The sequence below is a fragment of the Orycteropus afer genome, unplaced genomic scaffold (assembly GCF_000298275.1).
Source record: "Orycteropus afer afer isolate SDZICR_OR568_19922 unplaced genomic scaffold, OryAfe1.0 scaffold00051, whole genome shotgun sequence".
Lineage (NCBI taxonomy): Eukaryota > Metazoa > Chordata > Mammalia > Tubulidentata > Orycteropodidae > Orycteropus > Orycteropus afer.
The window spans coordinates 6,220,416-6,239,825 of record NW_006921638.1 but is presented as its reverse complement, the minus strand read 5'-3'; the positions used below and the strand labels follow the sequence as shown (position 1 = coordinate 6,239,825).

The 19,410-nt window shown below is 37.2% G+C and overlaps 1 protein-coding gene across 1 annotated transcript in view; it reads right to left on the bottom strand.

Annotated features, from left to right (window-relative positions):
- Positions 1–11,476: 11,476 nt before the first annotated feature.
- Positions 11,477–19,410, bottom strand: part of PSMA6 (proteasome 20S subunit alpha 6) — a 23,055-nt gene continuing 15,121 nt past the window's right edge. Inside the window, exons 5-7 of the mRNA XM_007938547.2 lie at positions 16,345–16,523; positions 14,552–14,646; positions 11,477–11,534 (exon numbers count right to left, since the gene is read on the bottom strand). Coding sequence (XP_007936738.1) covers positions 11,477–11,534; positions 14,552–14,646; positions 16,345–16,523 — 332 coding nt within the window. The remainder of the gene's footprint in view (positions 11,535–14,551; positions 14,647–16,344; positions 16,524–19,410) is intronic.

Below are 19,410 nucleotides of genomic sequence, written 5' to 3'. Positions count from 1 at the left end.
TATTAAGTATTTATTATTTTCTTCTTTTTTATTTTGATGAGAAGATTTAGTAATATTCTTTGGGGTTACTCTGTGATTTATTGTTTTCTTCCCAAGTTTAGAAAAGCCCATTTTATCTTGAAATTGTCTTGACCTCCTCTCTGGTAGTTCTATAACTACACTATTTATTCTCTCCTTTTGCATTGTAGTTCTTCTCATGTACAAATTAATATCTCTGGTTCCCTGTTTTCAGTCTTGTGAGTTTATCTTACTTTGGATACTTCTACATCTGGGTTGGTTCCAGGGTGATGCTGTCATTTGTGTTAATCTCAGGTTGTTTGTGTGCTGTTGTTGGTTGTCTGTCCAAAGGACTCCCTTTAGCATCTCTTGTAAAGTTTATATGGTTTTTACAAATTCCCTTAATTTCTGTTTATCTGGAAATGTGCCAATTTCATCATCATATCTGAGGGACAATTTTGCTGTATATATAATTCTTCATTAGCAATTGTTTTCTTTCAGGATTTTATATATGTGATCCCACTGTATAATCTGCATGGTTTCTGCTGATAAATCAGTGCTTTATCTTATTGGTTGCCCTTTGTAGGTAACTTTTCATTTTTCCCAAGCTGTTTTCAGGATTATTTCTTTACCTTTGCTTTTGGAAAGGTTGATTATGATATATCTTGGTGATTTTTTTTTTAAGGTGTATCCTATTGGGGTTCTTGAATGCATATCTTCTCATCTTTTCTCATATCTTTGACAATTTTCTCTGTGGTTTTATTCATCTCTTCCTGTTCTGAAATTCTGATCACATGTAAATTATTCCTCTTGATGGTGTCTCACTTAAGTCTTAAGTTTTCTTCATTTTTTTTTTCTTTTGTTCTTTTTTCTGACTGTTGCCTTAACAAAGTAGCATTAAGAGATTTATCTTCAGTCTCATTAATTCTATCTTCCATTGATTCAGTTCTACTTCTTTGGCCTTTCACTGTGTTGTATATGTATTTCTGAAATCTTAGTATTAATCTTCTGGGGTTTCTAATTTTTTCATTTATTTTGTCAGTTTGTCCTTAAATTATTTTCCTGAATTTCTCTAGAGTTTTGTCCTTGTTTTCCCTAATTTTGTCAGTTTTTTCCTTGATCTGTTTCTCAATCTGTTGAAGGTGTCTAAATATAATTATATTGAATTCCTTATCAGACAGTCCCAATATAATTTTGGAAGAGGTTTTCTGACTCTGTATTTTGGTTCCTTGTTTATAATTCTTTTTATTGCTTCTTTGTGTGAACTGCGATTGTCGGTTGTCTCCAAGACACTGTAATGTTGTTGTATTTGTATTTAATTGGTGATTGTATGTTGGTGTGATTTGCCAAGGTTTTTTTTTTTTTTTTCCTTTATTTTGTTTTGCTATATCCAAGTGGGTGAGTGGGGCGAGTATGTGACTCTATTCATTAGTTTGGTTGCATTTAGGCACTCACCACCTGTCTCTTGGTGGATGTGATAAATGGTGAGAATGTGTGCTCAGATCTCTGTTTGGTGTTCAGGTAGAACTGTGGAGTGTGGGTTGGGCTGGTATTGGCCTCTGTATCATTGACCAGTTGGTGCAGAAGCAAGTGGTGGCCCTCATCCAGTGGGTAGGGCTGCAGGAGGTATGGATTGAGTCATGTTGGTGTGGGTGCTGTCCCCTACCCAGTGGGACAAAAAAAAAAAAAAAATACAAGAGAATAAAAATCAAACAGCATAAACAAACAACCATTGCAGAAAGAAAAATAAATAAATGAAAAAGGAGGGGAACCCCAAGAGAATGACAAGAAAAGAAAAAAAAAAAAAAAAAGGAATTCTGGGAAGGGAGAATAAAGATAGCAAAAGAAAGAGAATCTTAAAGAAAAAAATTATAGAAATGCAATAAGAAAAACAAGGGATGGGAAGAAATCAAAAAAGAGAAAAGGAAGGAAAAAGGAAGCAATGAAAAGGAAAAGAAACAAGAAGCAGGAAAGGGAAAGAAAAAGGGAAAAAGGAACGAATAAAGGAGGACAGTATAAAAAGAAAGACTAATTTAAAAAAAAGAGAGAAAACTGGGGGGATGGGGGTAGGGCACCCAGGTGGTGTTCCTGCTGGCCAAGCAGGTGGTGGGACCTGGTTCCAGAAAGAATTCCTGCCAGCCCAAAAGGCAGCTGAGGCAGTGCTCCTAGTTACAGAAGGAATTTCTGCTGGCCATAGGGGTCACTTCCTAGAAAGCTGTTTGACTCCTCAGCTCACTGGTATGCTGCCCACTAACCAAAAGAGGAGTAGAAGTAGGATCAGCTTGCTTTTCTCAGTTCTAAACCAAATACACTTGATTACAATCTTGTCATCCACGGGTTACTTCTTACAGTGCTTCTTAACAGCAAACAGCAGATCTTTCTGGTCAGTGTTTTCCAAATACACATGCCCAGAGCAGTACCCTAGGAAATTCTGATTTGATAGATCAGGGTGTGGGCTTGGCTGGTGTTCTTTGAAAAAGTTCTCCTGATAGTTCTGATGTGAAACTCTCAGTGAGAACCACTAACCTAGCACATTTCAGGTTAAAAGTCTTCACTGCTTGCTCTCTTGGGATGTGGGCATGGAAAAGTGGTATTACAGAGAATCTAAAACCACACTAAACTCAGTAATTCCTTCTTGCACAGAGAGGTCAGGGAGCAAACACGCTTTTTGATACCCAGGAGACTTTTGAATCATAACTGAGTACCAGTACATAAAGATGTCATCATTCATCTAAAAAAAAGAAGGCAAGGCAGGTACCTAGGTCAACAGGCTGGGCTGTTCAAACCTGAGATCAGTCAGGTTAATAATAGGTAAACAGGATGAGATTGTGTGCAAGCAACTTTGTAGATCAAGAGTCTGCTTTCTCCCTTCCGTGGAGCTTGTACTCTGTATAGTGGCGATGGCTTTGCCCTGGGAAAAGTCAACACACTTCAAGAACAAAAGGAATTTGGAGTTACCTGGTTTAGGAGTTGTTTGTGGTCTAGAGTGGAGAAAAGCAAGAGGCCCATGCAAGACTTGAACCAGGGCTCTTTACCTACTATTGTGGCCAGCTGAGCAAGGCTCATCTCCATAAAAATATCTTGGTAATGCTATCATAGGATGTAAAGGGTCAGTGAAAAAGAAAGACTCTCAACAAGATGGATTGATACAGTGGCTGCAACAATGTGGTCGAACAGCAATGATTATGAGGCTGGCACAGGAACGGGCAGTGCTTCATTCTGTTGTACATAGGGTCACTATGAGTCAGAGCCGACTCCACAGCACTTAACAACAACAACAAAAACAATATAGGATGTACTTACAAACACTTCCAAAAAGAGTAAGAATATCTGCGCTTTTGGTATTTTATTGGAAAACCTTGAGCCTATTTGCTTATAAAAATACTGACAACGTTAATCAGTTAAAAATATCCATACCATAATTTTCAGTATGATTTTTAAAACTCAAGACTTAAATTTTGTCTGATTCTTTAGGTATCATGATCATTGAAGATCCTTTAGAAAATACATTAAAATACTAAAAAATGGGAAAAATTATTCCTAACTACTGTGAACATTTGGCTTCACTCTTGTGAATTTTCCCCATGCATTTTTTACATTGTTGAGATCATAGACTTTGTAAACCATCCTGTATTTTCTTCCCAATTATGTCAAAAATATTTTTCAATGTCACTTAAACCCTTTAAACATATTTTTAATGGCAACACAACATTTTATTGAATCTTGATTATTTCTTAATCAATTTCCTTTTGCTGGATATTTAGAGTATTTTAGTTTTTTCACAATATTACTTGTTAAAAGTTTAGAAATATAGACAATATAAAGAAAAAAGATGAAATGTACTTATAATTCCATCACCCAGAAATCATTTCTTTCCATGTGATTCCATCATCATCTATTACGGTTCACATTCTACTATATTCCTTCTACCATTCCTTTCTACCAGTGGTTAGTTTTGGGGGGATTTTTTGGGAAATAAACTTCATGAATATCTGATTTGATTTTTGCTCTGTCATTCTCTTTCGGGAAATTAAAACATGCGTTACATTTTGCGTAAAGCTTCAGAGCTCTGGAGACCTCTATAATTCATTGCAGAAGTGGCCCACGGATATGGGGAATTTATTCACCAGCTTCAGCTGCTATTGCTTACCCTGCACTTCAGGTTGTGTTTGGCTTGCACAGACTGAGCAGCCTTTTCATAACTTTGTAGAAGGTCTGAAGCTTCAGAGAAGCAGGAAATGCATGGAGCACTTGGGGTGAGAGGCTGTTGGCTGGAGACAGAACTAAACCAACTGGGGCAGAATCAGAAAGGCAAGAGGTAGGTGATGACCAAAAGTGTCTGCCTCTGAATCACCCTGTTTATTTTGTGTCCTGTTTCTTAAATAATCTTACATTGTAAATGTTTTCTTTATCATTAATTGTCTTCAAAACAGGGGTTTTATTGGCTGCACAATATTCCACAGTATTGGATGCAATGAATTTATTGCTGTACATAACATTTTATTCATTATTGTACATAAAAATTATTGAGATAATTTTGCATATCTAATTATCTTCCTAGGAGCTCTGGTAGCATAGTGCCTAAGGCACTTGACTGCTAACCAGAAGGCTGGCGGTTCAAATCCACCAGCCACTCCTTGGAAGGAAGGTTGGGCAATCCTACTTCCGTAGTGATACTGCCTTGGAAACCCAAGGTGGGGTCGCTATGAGTTGGGGCCGACTCGACGGCACATAACAACAACAACAATTATCTTCCTAGGATAAATTCTTATAAGGAAAATTACTTTCTGTTTGTTTCCTTCTGATACATATTCCCAAGTTGCCTTCCCAAACACCTGAATCAAGTCCTATTTCCACCAGCAGAAGTAACTAACTTTTAATGTAACTCATCACTACTTCAGGAACCATGGTAATGCAGTATTAAAAGCATTTGGCTACTAACTAAAAGGTTGTTGGTTCCAACCCACCAGGCACTCTACCAGAAAAAGATGTGCAGTTTGCTTCAGCAAAGATTACAGCCTTGGAAAGAAACCCCATGGAGCAGTTCTACTCTATCCTATAAGCTCAGAATCAACTTGATGGCAACAGATTTGGTTTTTGATCATTCCTTCATACATTATTGAGCACTTCTGCTAAGTGCATTATGTATTATAATTTTAAAGTTTTGCTAGCTTTATGGGAAATAAGATTCTGTATCTTGTAATTTGCATTTAAAATTAATGAGACTAACAATTTTTTTCAAGTCTATTGATTAGAAAATTTTCATGACCAGTGTCTTTAGTGGGAGTTCTGGTGGCATAGTGCCTAAGGCATTTGACTGCTAACCAGCAGGCTGGCGGTTCAAACCCACCAGCCACTGCTTGGAAGGAAGACTGGGCAATCTACTTCCGTAGAGATACTGCCTCAGAAAGCCAAGGAGGGGTCACTGTGAGTTGGAACTGACTCAACGGCAGTGAGGTTTTTTTTTAGTGTCTGTGATAGTTGGAGCTGTGTGTCAACTTGGCTGGACCACAATTTTGTGTAGTTTAAGCAATTGTGGTGTGGGTTGTTCCCATGATGGGATCAGATGTATATGTTTTGAGCAGCCAATCCATTGAAAGGGAGTTTTCCTAGGGGTGTGGCCTGCTTCCAATATATTTATGGACATCCTGAGAAAAGACACTCTTCTGTGGATTGGGATTCTGTTGTACTGCCTACAACGGTCCCTGAGCGAACAATCCACCATTCAGCCTGGAGATCTTGGATTCATCATTCGTTGGAGTCAACAGCCAGTGTACTGCCTGCCAACCTTGAGCTCCTCAGCCCCTGCAGCTGCAAGAGCCAGGAAAAGCCTCCAATTTGATGTTTGGTCTAAGAACTTGGGACTTGCCAGCTTCTATAAGTGTGTGCACCATTTTCCTAAGATAAATTTCTTTTTCTCTACATATATAAGCTTTACTGCTTTTGTTTCTCTAGAGAACCCAGTCTAACACAGTGTCTTTAGTACATTTTTCTGTTGGCATGTTACTATTTGTTGTTTCTTATGAGTGTTCTGTTGCTAGCAAAATCTTAATTTTTATGTACTTAAATATATAAATTTTTCCCTTCATGATTTTATCCATTGTTTAGAAAGTGCTCACCATCCTGAGATATTAATCTAAACTTTTTCTTTTTTCCTTTTCTTTTTAAAAATTATCTTTATTCAGATTGTATTTTATTTTGATATAAGGTATGAGAATATGGAATACTTTTTCCCCATGTATTTATTTTTCCTCTAGAATTATTTACCCATTAAACTGGGGTGTTAATTTTTTTTTCTTTTATTGTGTTTGGGTACAAATTTACAAAGCAAATTTGTTTTACATTCAACAGTTCATTTGATTTCACAGCCCATTACCATCCCCAACCGTAAAAAGCTCTCCTCCCCTCCCCTCCCTGTGACCACCCCCTCCCTGTGCCCTTCTCGTCTATGCATTCCTGTCCATCTGGCTGTCCCTCCATGTGAATGCTGCTCCTCTGGTGTCTCATGGCTGATTGATCTAAGGGGCGCATCTTTCTAGAGTAGGTGGGTGCATCACCTTGGGGTAGGTATTCTGTATGTAGGTCTTTCTACTGTTGGGCTGAGAGCCAATCCAGGTAAGCGAGTCCATTTCTAGGCCTGAAGGGTAATGCAGGGCCATAGTCTCCAGTAATTCTGGTCATTTTTGTGTTTTTGAATTTTGTTCCACATTTTTCCTCTGTGATGCCAAGTTTTGATACATTAAATTCTTATGAATGCTAAGGTCTGTTTCTGGGCAATTCCATCTTTCAAAAAACTAGAATGCTTGACACCTACACATTAGCTTAGAGAAAGAATTGACTATAACATTCAGTACTCCCATCTAGGGTCAGTATGTCTTTTAGTCAAGTTTTCTTCATATGAGTCAATATTTTTAGTTAGGATTATTCCTAGGGATTTTATATTTTTTGTTGCTACTGTGACGGAGATTTATATGTATTTATATATACACACACATACATACATACTTTTAAATTCTATTTTCAAAGTGGTCATTCCTAGTGTATAGGTAGGGTTTTTATTTTCAGAATTTTAAATCTAGTTATTAATGCTGGGAGGGAAGGGGACAATTTGACAAAAAGTGATTGTAGATTTTATCTAATGGCCTGACAAAGACAAGTTTTGGGGTCAGATGGTCATGAGTTCTAGTCTTGTCAAGTTCTGTCAATTTTTTAGATGTGTGGATTTGGGGAAATTAACTCAATGACCTGTTTCCTTATGTGCCATTTTTTTCCCCACTGCCTTCACATAAAAATTGATTCTGATTCATGGCGACCCCATAGGGTTTTCTTGGCTGTAATCTTTATGGAAGCAGAGTGCCATCCCTTTCTCCTGCAGTATTGCTGGGTGGGTTTGAACTGCTAACCTTTAGTTAATCACCTTCCCGGGTGATTGCTCCACCCAGGGACCTGTATGGGGGAATACTAAGTGTGTAAGTCTATGATCCCTTATTTAAAAGCCTGGGACTAAATGCATTTTGGAATTTAAAACATTTTGGATTTTAGAAGGGCAATATGGTGTATAAACCATGTATTATGTAACTCTTCTACTGGAGTCTAGGACAGTACCCTGTTATCAAACACATTAACATTTCTGCAGAGATCAACTGATGAACTAAGTATAAATGGCCTTACAGGGCAGATTTTCCTGTTAAATTTTATAGCTTACTGAATTTTTGGAACCCTGGACAACAATTAAATACCTGAATTTAAATATAGTGTATGTAAAACTTTGCATAAGGCCTGCTTCAAGAAATGTTAATGCTTTGTTAGGTGATTCTCTTGGTTTTCTAGGTAAACAACCTAAACAGCAAATTATAATTTTAACTACTTCTTTCTGTATCTCCTAATTAATTTAGCACTATGATGTTAGTTGGGAGCTCTGGTGGTATAGTGCCTAAGGCATTTGACTGCTAACTAGAAGGCTGGTGGTTCAAACCCACCAGCCACTCCTCGGAAGGAAGATTGGACAATCTACTTTGGTAGAGATACCGCCTCGGAAACCCAAGGAGGGGTTGCTATGAGTCAGAAACGACGGCAGTGAGTTTGTGTTTTGGTTTGTTTGATAATGTTAGCTGTTAATTTTAGCTTTTCTAAAGTGGTATTTCGTGAGGGAGACTGTCAGAATATATTTAGCATTAGAATTTGACCGTTTAAGGTAGATCCTGAAGATCTTTAATGTAGTAATTTGGTTGTGGCACAAATTTGAATTCTGAATTTGAGGGCTACTATGCAAGAATACTTTATGAAAAATGGGTATCAAGGGAAAGAAAGCCAGATGTTTATTCACATTCATAGATGTCTGGACACTGCCAGACATCCCTCTGCCAATAGTCTGCTTCATCCTTTTATTTCTCAGTAGTTTATCAAAATGCTCCTTGGGTAAAGATTTTCATTTATTTATGTATTTATTTTAGCATTTGTATATTTCTGCATTCTTTATTTGTTCTAGGTTATTTGTGTCAAAACCAGAATTATTTAATTTTCAAAGTCTTTTTCCTTCTGTTTCTTCCATTTGGTTTAAGTATATAATAAACACAGCAAATATACTTAAAGTTGTTTTATATTTAATCCTTAATTCATCCAGAACTTATTTTGTATTGTATAAAGAAAACAAATTTTTCTAATAAATTAGATTTTTTGTTTTCTCTATTCAAAAGGTATCTTCTCGCAGAACAACTGAATTATTAGCTATTCTCTCATGCATAATTCCCGAGCGGTGAAGCCTGTCAAGGGTCTAAGGATGTAAAAGTTCTTTGTTTAAGGGAGTAAAAACTACTTTCAAAATGATGGCAGCACATGTATAGAGCCTAATGGATTTGGATGGGTATTCTCAAAGCAGCAGCCCTTGAAGTGGAAGCACCCTACTTCCCTGCTAGGAAATTACAACTCATGACTCAGCACTGAAGAGGATGTGGTCAATGAAGTTTCCTGCTTCTAGCGGCCACATGTTCACGTGGCTTTGTCTGTGGGCCTGGTGGCTGTGGAAACAAGAGCAACTCTGACTGCAGGGATTGCTATGAGACCAGCAGCCACGTTCACCTGTGTGAGGCAATGTCAACAGCACCAATCTCATCCAGCGCAAAAGAGGACATGAAATTTATTAGATTTGCCTAGATTCTTGGATCATCTATAACAATTAGTGATTCAGGTTCTAGAAATTTAAAAAGCGACTCAATTCAGTACATTCTAAAAAAATTATTCTCAATAGAGTTTGGTCTTTTTCCCTTAACATGTTTATATTTTTTAACTTTTTATTGTTATTTGGGTGTAATTTTACAAAGCAGATTCGTTTTACATTTAACAGTTCAGATCATACGCATTTTATTTTGTGACACGGTTACATTCCCCACAGTGTAAGAGCTCACCTCTCACTTCCTCCCTGTGGTTACACTTTCTTTCCCAGTGTCCTTCTTGCCTATGCATTCTTGCTTCTCAAGCTTTTTCCCTGTGAATATTCTGCCCTTCTAACCTTCCATGGTTGATTGTTCTAAGGAGTGCATCTCCCTGGTGTAGGCGTTCACCTCGTAGGCCTATTTTTCGGCTTAGAGTTAAGCTTTGGGAGTGAGTTCAATTCCAGGCCTGAAGGGTGACTCGGAGCCATACTCTTGAAGGTTTCATCAGTATCAGACCAGTAAACCTGGGCTTTTATTCTTAATTTTGATCTACATCTTTCTCCCTCTCCATCTAGGAGCTCCAATTTCGATCCCTTTCTGAGTGTTTGGCATTGGTAGATGGGTACCATGTAGTTCTGGTGCCAGGGTCATATAGGTTGAGGTTCTCATACATTAGTCCTTTGTACTATTTCCATGCATCTTTGATTTTCTTCATTCCTTGCTCTGGACAAGGAGAAACCAATAGTTGTCACTTAGATGGTCACCGGCAAGCTTTTAAGATCCCAGTCACTACTAATCGAAGATGTGAGAGTATTTTTATATACCATGTTGTGCCAATTAAGCCTGATGTCCTCCATGACCACAGTCCCCAGCCCACAGGCCCAGCAATACACTTCTTCAAGGTGCTTATTTGTGGCTAAGAAGTTATCCTAACTTTGCCTTCTATTATGTTTAAACTGCGTATGGACATTTTTATAGCACATACAAATATGTATTTGTTTAACATGTTTTTGATGGTATCTCCAAACTTTATAGCAAACATGAAGGCTGCTTTAAATACTTAACCTTAAGGCAGCACAGAAAATACAAATACTTCACAACTTTCTAGCTCTTTGTTTCTGGAAAGTAACTATAATTTTTCTTAAAAATATTGGTTGTTTTATTTAGAGTATACATTAAATGTATTGTCTAGAACTACTGAACATCAATCATGCTAATCTTTTTATTGTATTTAAAGCCTTCAATGAAACCTGGAGTCTAGACTTAGGAACATGCTGCTTGAAAGAATTATAAAATAAAGGCCTTATTTTGCATGCTAACTTACCATCAGAGCAAGTTTTAAAAGCAGAGTTTTATTTTGACATTTATTATGCCATAAAGCTAGAGTTTAAATTTCTGGTTAATAAAATGCCTGAAGCTGGGGTAGGAGGGAGGGTGACAGTGGAAGCTTTTGTTTGCAGGGCACTGAGTTTATGCTAATGTTGTTGTTGTTGTTATGTGTCATCAAGTCGGACCCGACTCATAACCACCCCTCCTTGGGTTTCCGAGGCAGTATCACTACGGAAGTAGATTGCCCAACCTTCCTTCCAAGGAGTGGCTGGTGGGTTTGAACCACCAGCCTTCTGGCTAGCAGTTAAGTGCCTTAGGAACTACGCTACCAGAGCTCCTGTTTATGCTAACAGTAGTGGCATATTTTGGAAAAGGATAGCAATAATGGTGGCACAACATGAAAAATGTCATCAACGTCCCTGAGCTGTAAATGGGGAAGTTAGGTTGGCAAACATCTTGTTGTATAGTTTTCACAATTAAAAAAAAAAAAAAGTTCCTGATGCCAAGGAAACCTGTATCTCTGCAAACAAAATAAAGTTACAATTTGAATATGGTGAATGTTTAAAAGTTTACATATACTAAAGGCTTGGGAGCTCTGGTAGCATAGTGGCTAAGACACTTGCCTGCTAACCAGATGGCTGGTGGTTCAAACCCACCAGCCACTCCTCGGAAAGAAGGTTGGGCAATCCTACTTCCGTAGTGATACTGCCTCGGAAACCTAAGGAGAGGTCGCTATGAGTCGGGTTTGACTCGACGGCACATAACAACAACAACAAAGGCTTAATTCTTAATTCTTGTTACTGGAGGTAAACAAGACAGGATACTATTATTTTCCAAAAGCACTGTTTTTATTTATATAGAGTCCTAACCATTTCAGGGGTAGGAGGAGTGGGAGAGGTTTGTTTTTCAATCCAGGGGCCTCCATAATGTTGGTTTGTTTTACCAACATCTACCAAACACGCTGGCAAGCGGCATCATGGATTGGTAAACTATGATGTTTAGTCTCGCTCTGCTAGAGCGACAAGGTGGGCATCAATCTCTGCTTCTGTAAGAATCCTAGAGAGCAAAAGGAAAAAGAAAACACAAATATTTACTTTTTAGAAGCTTGACATGGAAAATTTCAAACACATATAAAAGTAGAACAGTAGTAAATAATGAACTCCTTTCTATGGAAAAATTACGTATCTATCACAAAACTTCCACCAATCACCAATTTATGGCCAATTTTTAAAAATCTATATACCATTCTTCCCTTGGATAATTCTGAAGGAATTTCCAGACATATCAGCTCCATCTATAAACAAAAATATTTGTTTTTTTGACATCAATTCTAGATGTAGGCTTTCTGAAAACAAACCCTTCAGTTGCAGCTACGCAATATAAAGCTAAAGTGTACATAATACATTCTACTGTAGACCTTAAGGAGCTCTGGTAGTGTAGTAGTTAAGGCATTTGGCTGCTAACCAAAAGGTTGGTGGTTTGAACCCATCAGCTGCTCCATGGAAGAAAGATGGGGCAGTATGGTTCCATAAAGATTTACAGCCATGGAAACCCAATTGAAGTTGTTATGAGCTGGAATCAACTTGATGGAAGTGAGTTTGTTTTTTAGACCCTATGTCAAAATGGCTTTATACCTAGTATAACTCAAATCTGTATCAGCTGAGAAGAAAATTCATTAAGAAATTTATGTAAATTAAAAAAAAAAAAAAAAAAAAAAAGCAGCTGCCTAGATTCAGTAGAAATCCACGAACATAAAATTAGAATTTTCTACAAAGTCTAGGAGCAAAGGGTACTCTATGCTGAAAACATGCTATTTTCTACATGATGTTTGCCAAGAAGGGAACCGACTGCTTGCATCCTTGTTAATATGATCTATTACCATTTGACTTTTAAAAAGTGGTATTTGTCAAAGTGGCACTTTTTTTAGTGTAACTGGAAGCAAAATAAGCAGTTTATATAGATGTTCATGCTTATGCAATTTATTCAAATTATTTAAATACACTTATTATAAAAAACAGTATTTTTAAAATAATACAGGGCTTTTTGGAGAAATAAGATCTTTGGTTTTCTAAGTAATCAATGGAAATAAAAAAAATTAAAGTTTGCAATAGAAAGCTCTTGGGCTAGAAAAGAAAACAAGAACTATTTTCTAGTCCTTTAATAATATTTATAAACTACTCCTACTGAAATTTTACTGCTAAAAAGGAAAAACAAAAGTGGCAACCTTTTCTTACAGGGAAAAAAAAAAAAAACAGATGGACTCAATTCTGTTTGTTGTCATTATTTAATCCTGTGGATATCTCTTAAAAAATCTTTCACGTTTATATCACTTACCTGCAGGCAACAAAAAAAACAAACTAGAAAAAGATGTGTATTAAAAAAGTCTTCAACTTCAGGTTAGTTTCCCACCTTTTTCCCTAACCATGCCCATGTGTCCTGATGGTTATGATCTAAGAGCAGGTACATATGCCACGTTTTTATGCAAATAACATGTGCTATATGGCCTTTTGCAAACCTTACAATCTCCTTGCACACATTAGTTTCCTATGTGCACTATGTGTGTTATATGTGTATCTGCATTGTTTACATGAGTGCAATACATGTGAAAATATGGTAGTGGTTCGAACTCCTTGCAGCAGGTCCCTGCATCTCTGAATATAATTGATATTTTTCACTATTCATAAGAGCATCATTGTCCATAGTATGTAAACTACCTCATAGGATTGCTGGGAAGACTGAAGCTAATATATATATCAAGCACCCAGTATAGATTTGAATCATGGAAGCTATTAAGGCTGATGTGTGGGAGTTAGTCTCTAAGTGAGTAACAACAGACAAGAATCCAGCAACTCACAACTCAATTAACTATATGCAAAATTAGGGGTTTCCCAAAGATCTCCAGATAAAGTTCTGATACATAACAATATTTCATATTGTTCTTCAAAGCTTCACTTAAATAACCACTATATAATCAAAGCTTTACCTGGAAAACTTGAAAACTACTACTTTGGGACTTGAATTACTATTGATCTTAAAATAAAAAATGCTTAGTTTTACTCAACTGGCATAACATACTACACAAAAATACTGTTCCACATCCTACTTTGGCGAGTCAGTGACTGGGATCTTAAAAGCTTGCAAGCAGCCATCTACATGCAACGATGGGTCCCTCCTCCATCCAGAGAAAGGAAGAATGAAGAAAACCAAAGATTCATGGAAACAATTAGTCCAAAGGACTGGTACACTATGCAATCCTCAGCCTATACAACTATGAGACCAGGAGATCTAGATGGTGCCTGGCCACCACTGTGAACCACTCGGAGGGGATCTCTGCAGGAGATCCTGGATAGAGTGCAAGAACAATGTGGAATAAATCTCAAAATCATTACAATAAATAAATAAAGGGACCAGGTTTGGCTGGTCTGATAGAGCCTGGTGGAACCCCTGAGACTATGGTCCCTAGCTGACCTTCAGGTCTGGAATTGAACCCACTCCTATGGTTTCCAGCCAAACAAAAGACAGGCATATGAACTGAACATTTATATTAAATAGACACACTCCTTGGAGATACCAATCATGGGAGAATAGAAGGGGTGTGTATGCAGAGGGAGAAAGGTTGGGGGACAGGAGTGCACGGGAGGAAAGGATACAGGGAAGAGGTAACTATGGGGAGGAGGTGATAGGGGAGCTGTTGCATTGTGGGAAATTGAAGTCAATGTCATGAGACAAAGTGTATGTGAGCTGCTGTATGGAAAGTGAATTTGCTCTTTAAACTTTCACCCAAATCACAATTAAAAAAAAAAAAAAAAGCCTATTTTACTCCATACCTAAAAAATGGATATTTTATGTCATCCTTGGTGATATATAAAATCATGCTGAAATAAGGAAAAAACGGTTATGTCTGTCTTAAGATAAAATTTAAAACAGATCTCTCAAATGCTGAAGAAAAAAAAAATATAATGATAGTTAAAATTTTGTTCCCCAAGTTATAGGACAAATGGACCCACATCTTCACCTTCTTACTCTAGAACTTGGTAAACTTCTTCAACTACATGGCTGACAATATGACTCACCTGAATTTAGGATTTTCAACTGTAACTACTCCAACTTCAATTTCTGAAGGTTTGAAGTCAATTGATAGCACAGTAGACAGGCATGTAATTGCAGTCTGAAAAAATTACCAATATTAGGACACAGTATTTTTCAGTTTCCAAAGACTTCTCATTTCTTTTTCAAATCAAGTATGTTCAAATCAAGTATGAGTTAATCACAAGCTATTCATTTTTGTCCCAAGTTTCAGTGATGTAGTTCTATAGCCACGTTAGTAATAGATTGCTTAGCTCTAATACGTCACCTACCAACGACAAGAAATTGTTTCCACAAAGTCAAGCCACAAATTAAAGTGGTCCATCAAACAAAATAGGGTGATTTACATAAAAGTTTGTTAGATGATCATTAAATACCAGGCACTATGCTAACACTTGGAGTGTCAGAGGGGAGGCAGAAGAAGATAGGACAAAAATGAATCACCTTCAGGGAATTTATAGTAATAACAATTTGAGAATGTTTTAAGTGATTTAGTATCTGATTATGTACCAATTATGAATTGCAATTATTAGGAAAACAAAACAAAAAAAAACCTTTAAAAAACACTTAAACAGGGCACAGTACTACCCAGATGAGAGCTAGCTTTACATCTCCTGTTAGTATAAGTAACATACATGTCAGTCAAACATAAACAGTAGATGGCAAGTCTTCCTTTGTTATTCAACAAAAGGATGTTGTTAGTCTTCAGAATTGCTTTATCTCAGATCCTCATGTTCAACATCTCCTATAATTTTTGTTTTTAACTTCTTGACAGTAAATACCAAAAACCAAACCAAACTCACTACCATTGAGTCGAATCCAACTCACAGTGATCTCTCATTGGGTTTCCAAGGGAGTATCACTATGGAAGTACATTGCCCAACCTTCCTTCCAAGGAGTGGCTGGTGGGTTTGAACCACCACCAGCCTCCTGGTTAGCAGTCAAATGCCTTAGGCATTATGCCACCAGATCTCCTTGGCAGTAAATAAGAGGCTTTTTTTTTATTGTGGTGAAAACATACACAATAAGACATATGCCGACATAACAACTTCTCCATTTACAGCTCAGGGACATTGATGACATTTTTCATGTTGTACCACCATTATTGCTATCCTTTTCCAAAACATTCCACCACCATTAGCATAAACTCAGTGCTCCACAAACAAAAGTTCCCCTTTCCCTCTCCCTCATACCCCTGGTAACCACTAATAATCTTTGGTTTTTACAGTGTAAAGTTACTAAATATGTGTAAGAATTTTAGCTTGTCAATTTAAAACTTCCCAACTGTAATGAGTAATACCATCAAAAGCCCTACAGAAAGTGAGCTCTACTTTTGCACTGTAGATGTAATTTCTCTGTCAAGTCATCCTGTAAGTATATTCTTAGGGTAGGTAGGGTTTGCTTCTCTGAAAATTTGGTGTGTGGTTGTTTTTCCTTTAAGAACATAGAGCAACATTACTGACTCTCTCTTTCCACTTTTGCTACCAGGAAGCTTAAGTCTCAAACACAGTAACCATACAAGTCTTTGGTCCTGATTCCTATTCTTATTTATATTTTTCCATTTTATTATCTGTTTTGTTCAAAGCAGTTTTAAATACATTATGAAAAATTAAGTGCTCATTGTTTCCATGTCAGCCAAAGGACATCAACTGTACTACTAAGCTGACAAACTTGGATCTCATGATGTTACCTAGGAATAGCCTTTATGAACAATCATTTATGCAAAAATCCTCAATTATTCTACATAGCATAAAAATGTCAGACCCTTTTAGTAACTTACTTCGACTGTCTGTTCAAATGTCCAATCAAATTTCTTCTTAACTTTTTTTTCAAGGAAGCTGGTTGATTCAGTTTGTTTAACTCCTGCTGCAGTGGCTTTAAACCCACAGTAGTAACCTGCAGGATCACACTTGTACACCTGAGGGCCTTGTTCTTCATCTATACCAATTAAGATCATACCTAAAAAGAAAAAAAGACCCCAATTAAATAACTTATACCTTAAATAAATAAAATTTATTAAACAATAAAAATAAATAATAACATTTCCACTTTATGGTATTATCACATTTAGTGTTGTTGATCATTAATATGACCATAAATATTAATATCTTTTGCGTAAAGAAAACTGGTATATATAAAATATTAGTTATCATTATAGATAAATCCGGTAACAAATTTCTATTTCACAACAGTATTTATCACAAATATTTAAGAAATAGTTTGAATTATTACAAATATAATTTATAAAGCAATTTTCCAATCTTTGCTATTACCTCTGAATCTTAATCTCTCAAGGTGTTTCCTGATGAAATGAACTTGGAAAATATACTTTTCATATATTTCTTTGGGAGACAAATAATATACAACAGCATATTAAATGTCCTGAACCATTCTGCTGTAAACTGACCTATTTAAGTTGGTAGTTCTCAAATTTATCTGACCAAGGAATACTTTCTTTTTTAAATTTGTTGTTGCTGTTAGGTGCTGTTGAATCAGTTCCAACTCACAGCAAGGCCACACACAACAGAACAAAACACTGCCCGGTCCTGCACCATCTGCACAATCCTTGCTATGCTTGAGCCCAACCCTGCAGCCACTATGTCAGTCCACCTCATTGAGGGCCTTCCCCTTTTTCTCTGATGCTCCACTTTACAAGTATGATATCCTTCTCCAGGGAATGGTCCCTTCTGACATGACCAAAGTAGGTGAGACAATTTCTGGCCATTCTCACTTCCAAAGAGCCTTCTGACTGAATTTCGTCCAGGACAGATTTGTTTGTTCTTCTGGCAGTCCATGGTACTTTCAGTATCCTTCACTACCACCACAATTCAAAGGAATCAGTTCTTCTTTGCTCTTCTTTATTCATTGTACAGCTTTCACATGCAAATTTTTAATTTAAGAAATACTTATTAAGGTTCAAGGGAACTAGGTGTAAGAAGGTCCAGGTGTATAGTAAAGCTGACAAAGGGCAAGGTTGTGGTGGTTTTTTGGCCATAGCCAGCAACCCAGAGGAAATGAGTAGTTGGGACCTATGGGCTCAGGACCATGGTCGCAGGGGACATCAAGCTCAATTGGCATAACATACTACACAAAAACATTGTTCAAAAACATTGTTCTACATCCTCCTTTGGTGAGTAAAAACAGGGGTCTTAAAAGTTTGCAATCGGCCATCTGGATGCAATGATGGGTCTCTCCTCATACAGAGCAAAGAGGAACGAAGAAAACCAATGATGCATGGAAACAATTAGTCCAAGGGACTGGTAGACCATGCGATCCTCAGCCTATATGACCATGAGACCAGAACTAGAGGGTGCCCAGCTACCAATGTCAACCACTTGGAAGGGGATCTATGTAGGAGATCTTGGATAGAGTCAGAGAACAATGTGGACAAAACTCAAAAGCATTAAAAAAAGACCAGGTTTGCCTGGTGAGACCTCTGAGACTGTGGCCCTTAGCCACCCTTCAGGTCTGGAATTGAACTCACTCCTGTGGCTTCCAGCCAAACAAGAGACAGGCATATGGGGTAGACATTTACTTCAGGTAGATACACTCCTTGGAGCGACCAATCATGGGAGAACAGAAAAGCAGTGTTTGCACAGGGAGACAGCCCAGAGAGTGAGAATGCATGGGAGGGAAGGACACAAGGAACAGGTAAACATGGGGAGGAAGTGGGAAGAGAGCTGCGGGGAGCTGCAGTCAATGTCATGAGACAAATTGTGTATGACCTGCTGTATGGAAAATGAATTTGCTCTGTAAACTTTCACCTAAATCACAATAAAATTTTTTTAAAAAAAAGGCTTCAGGGAACTAACAGTGTATGGAACACACTTTAGGAATTCTGGCACAAAGTGAAAATATATCTCAGGGTTATCTCCCCCCTTTCCCACTGCCCCTCCTCATTATTGTGACTACTCTAGTAAGTAGTCCATACAAACCAAACAACAAATTACATGTATCTAACTTTGTAACTATGAACCTTATCATGTTATATTACATGTAAGTAAAATAAACAAACTTCTTTCTACTCAGCAGAGCAGATAGCAAAGCATTAACTCCAGCTTTCTTATATTCTAGATTTGAACCTCTTTTATATTATGTCCTAGTATAAGATTCAGTATTAACCAACTAATCAATAAATGTTTTATAGCCTACAAAGAATTTTCAACCTTATTTCATTGACTGTAATAGTGATCAGGTATCTGCTTGATTGAACATTATATCACCGGTAATTTTTTTTCACATTTTATACTTGATATAGACAAAGTACTAGGGCAACATGAAAAAAGATACCCACTTACTGCCTAGAGAAAACAAGAAACACTTCTTTATTATGATTAAGGTTAAAGTATGTGGGGCACGGAGGATTGGGCTAAAGGTAATCTAGGTATACAGGCATGAAAGTAGTAAATGAAGCAATGAAGTGAATGGGATCACCCGGACAGATCAAAAGAAGGATCCAGGAGAGAATCCTGGCAAGCAATAACATTTAAAGGACCAGCAGAAGAGGATAAGCTAAGAAAATTAAAGAAGAGGAAAAGAGAATATTACTGAATAAATCAATTTTTAAATGACAGGTCAATAGGGTCAAACCCTAAAGTGCAATCACTGCACTGACTGCCTTTATTCTCACTTATGAATAACATAGTATCAGAAACAAGCAATGATTTTTCTAGTGTAACTTACTGCATTAAATCTAAAATGAGTAAATCTTTCTCAATGAAATTTTTTTAAAAATAGAAATTTATTCTAAAAATATGAATCAGGAGTTCTGGCAAGATGGCGAACTAGGCACAAGGACTGCACAGACGCTCTTCAACAAAGAAAAGGGAAACCAATTAACACAGAC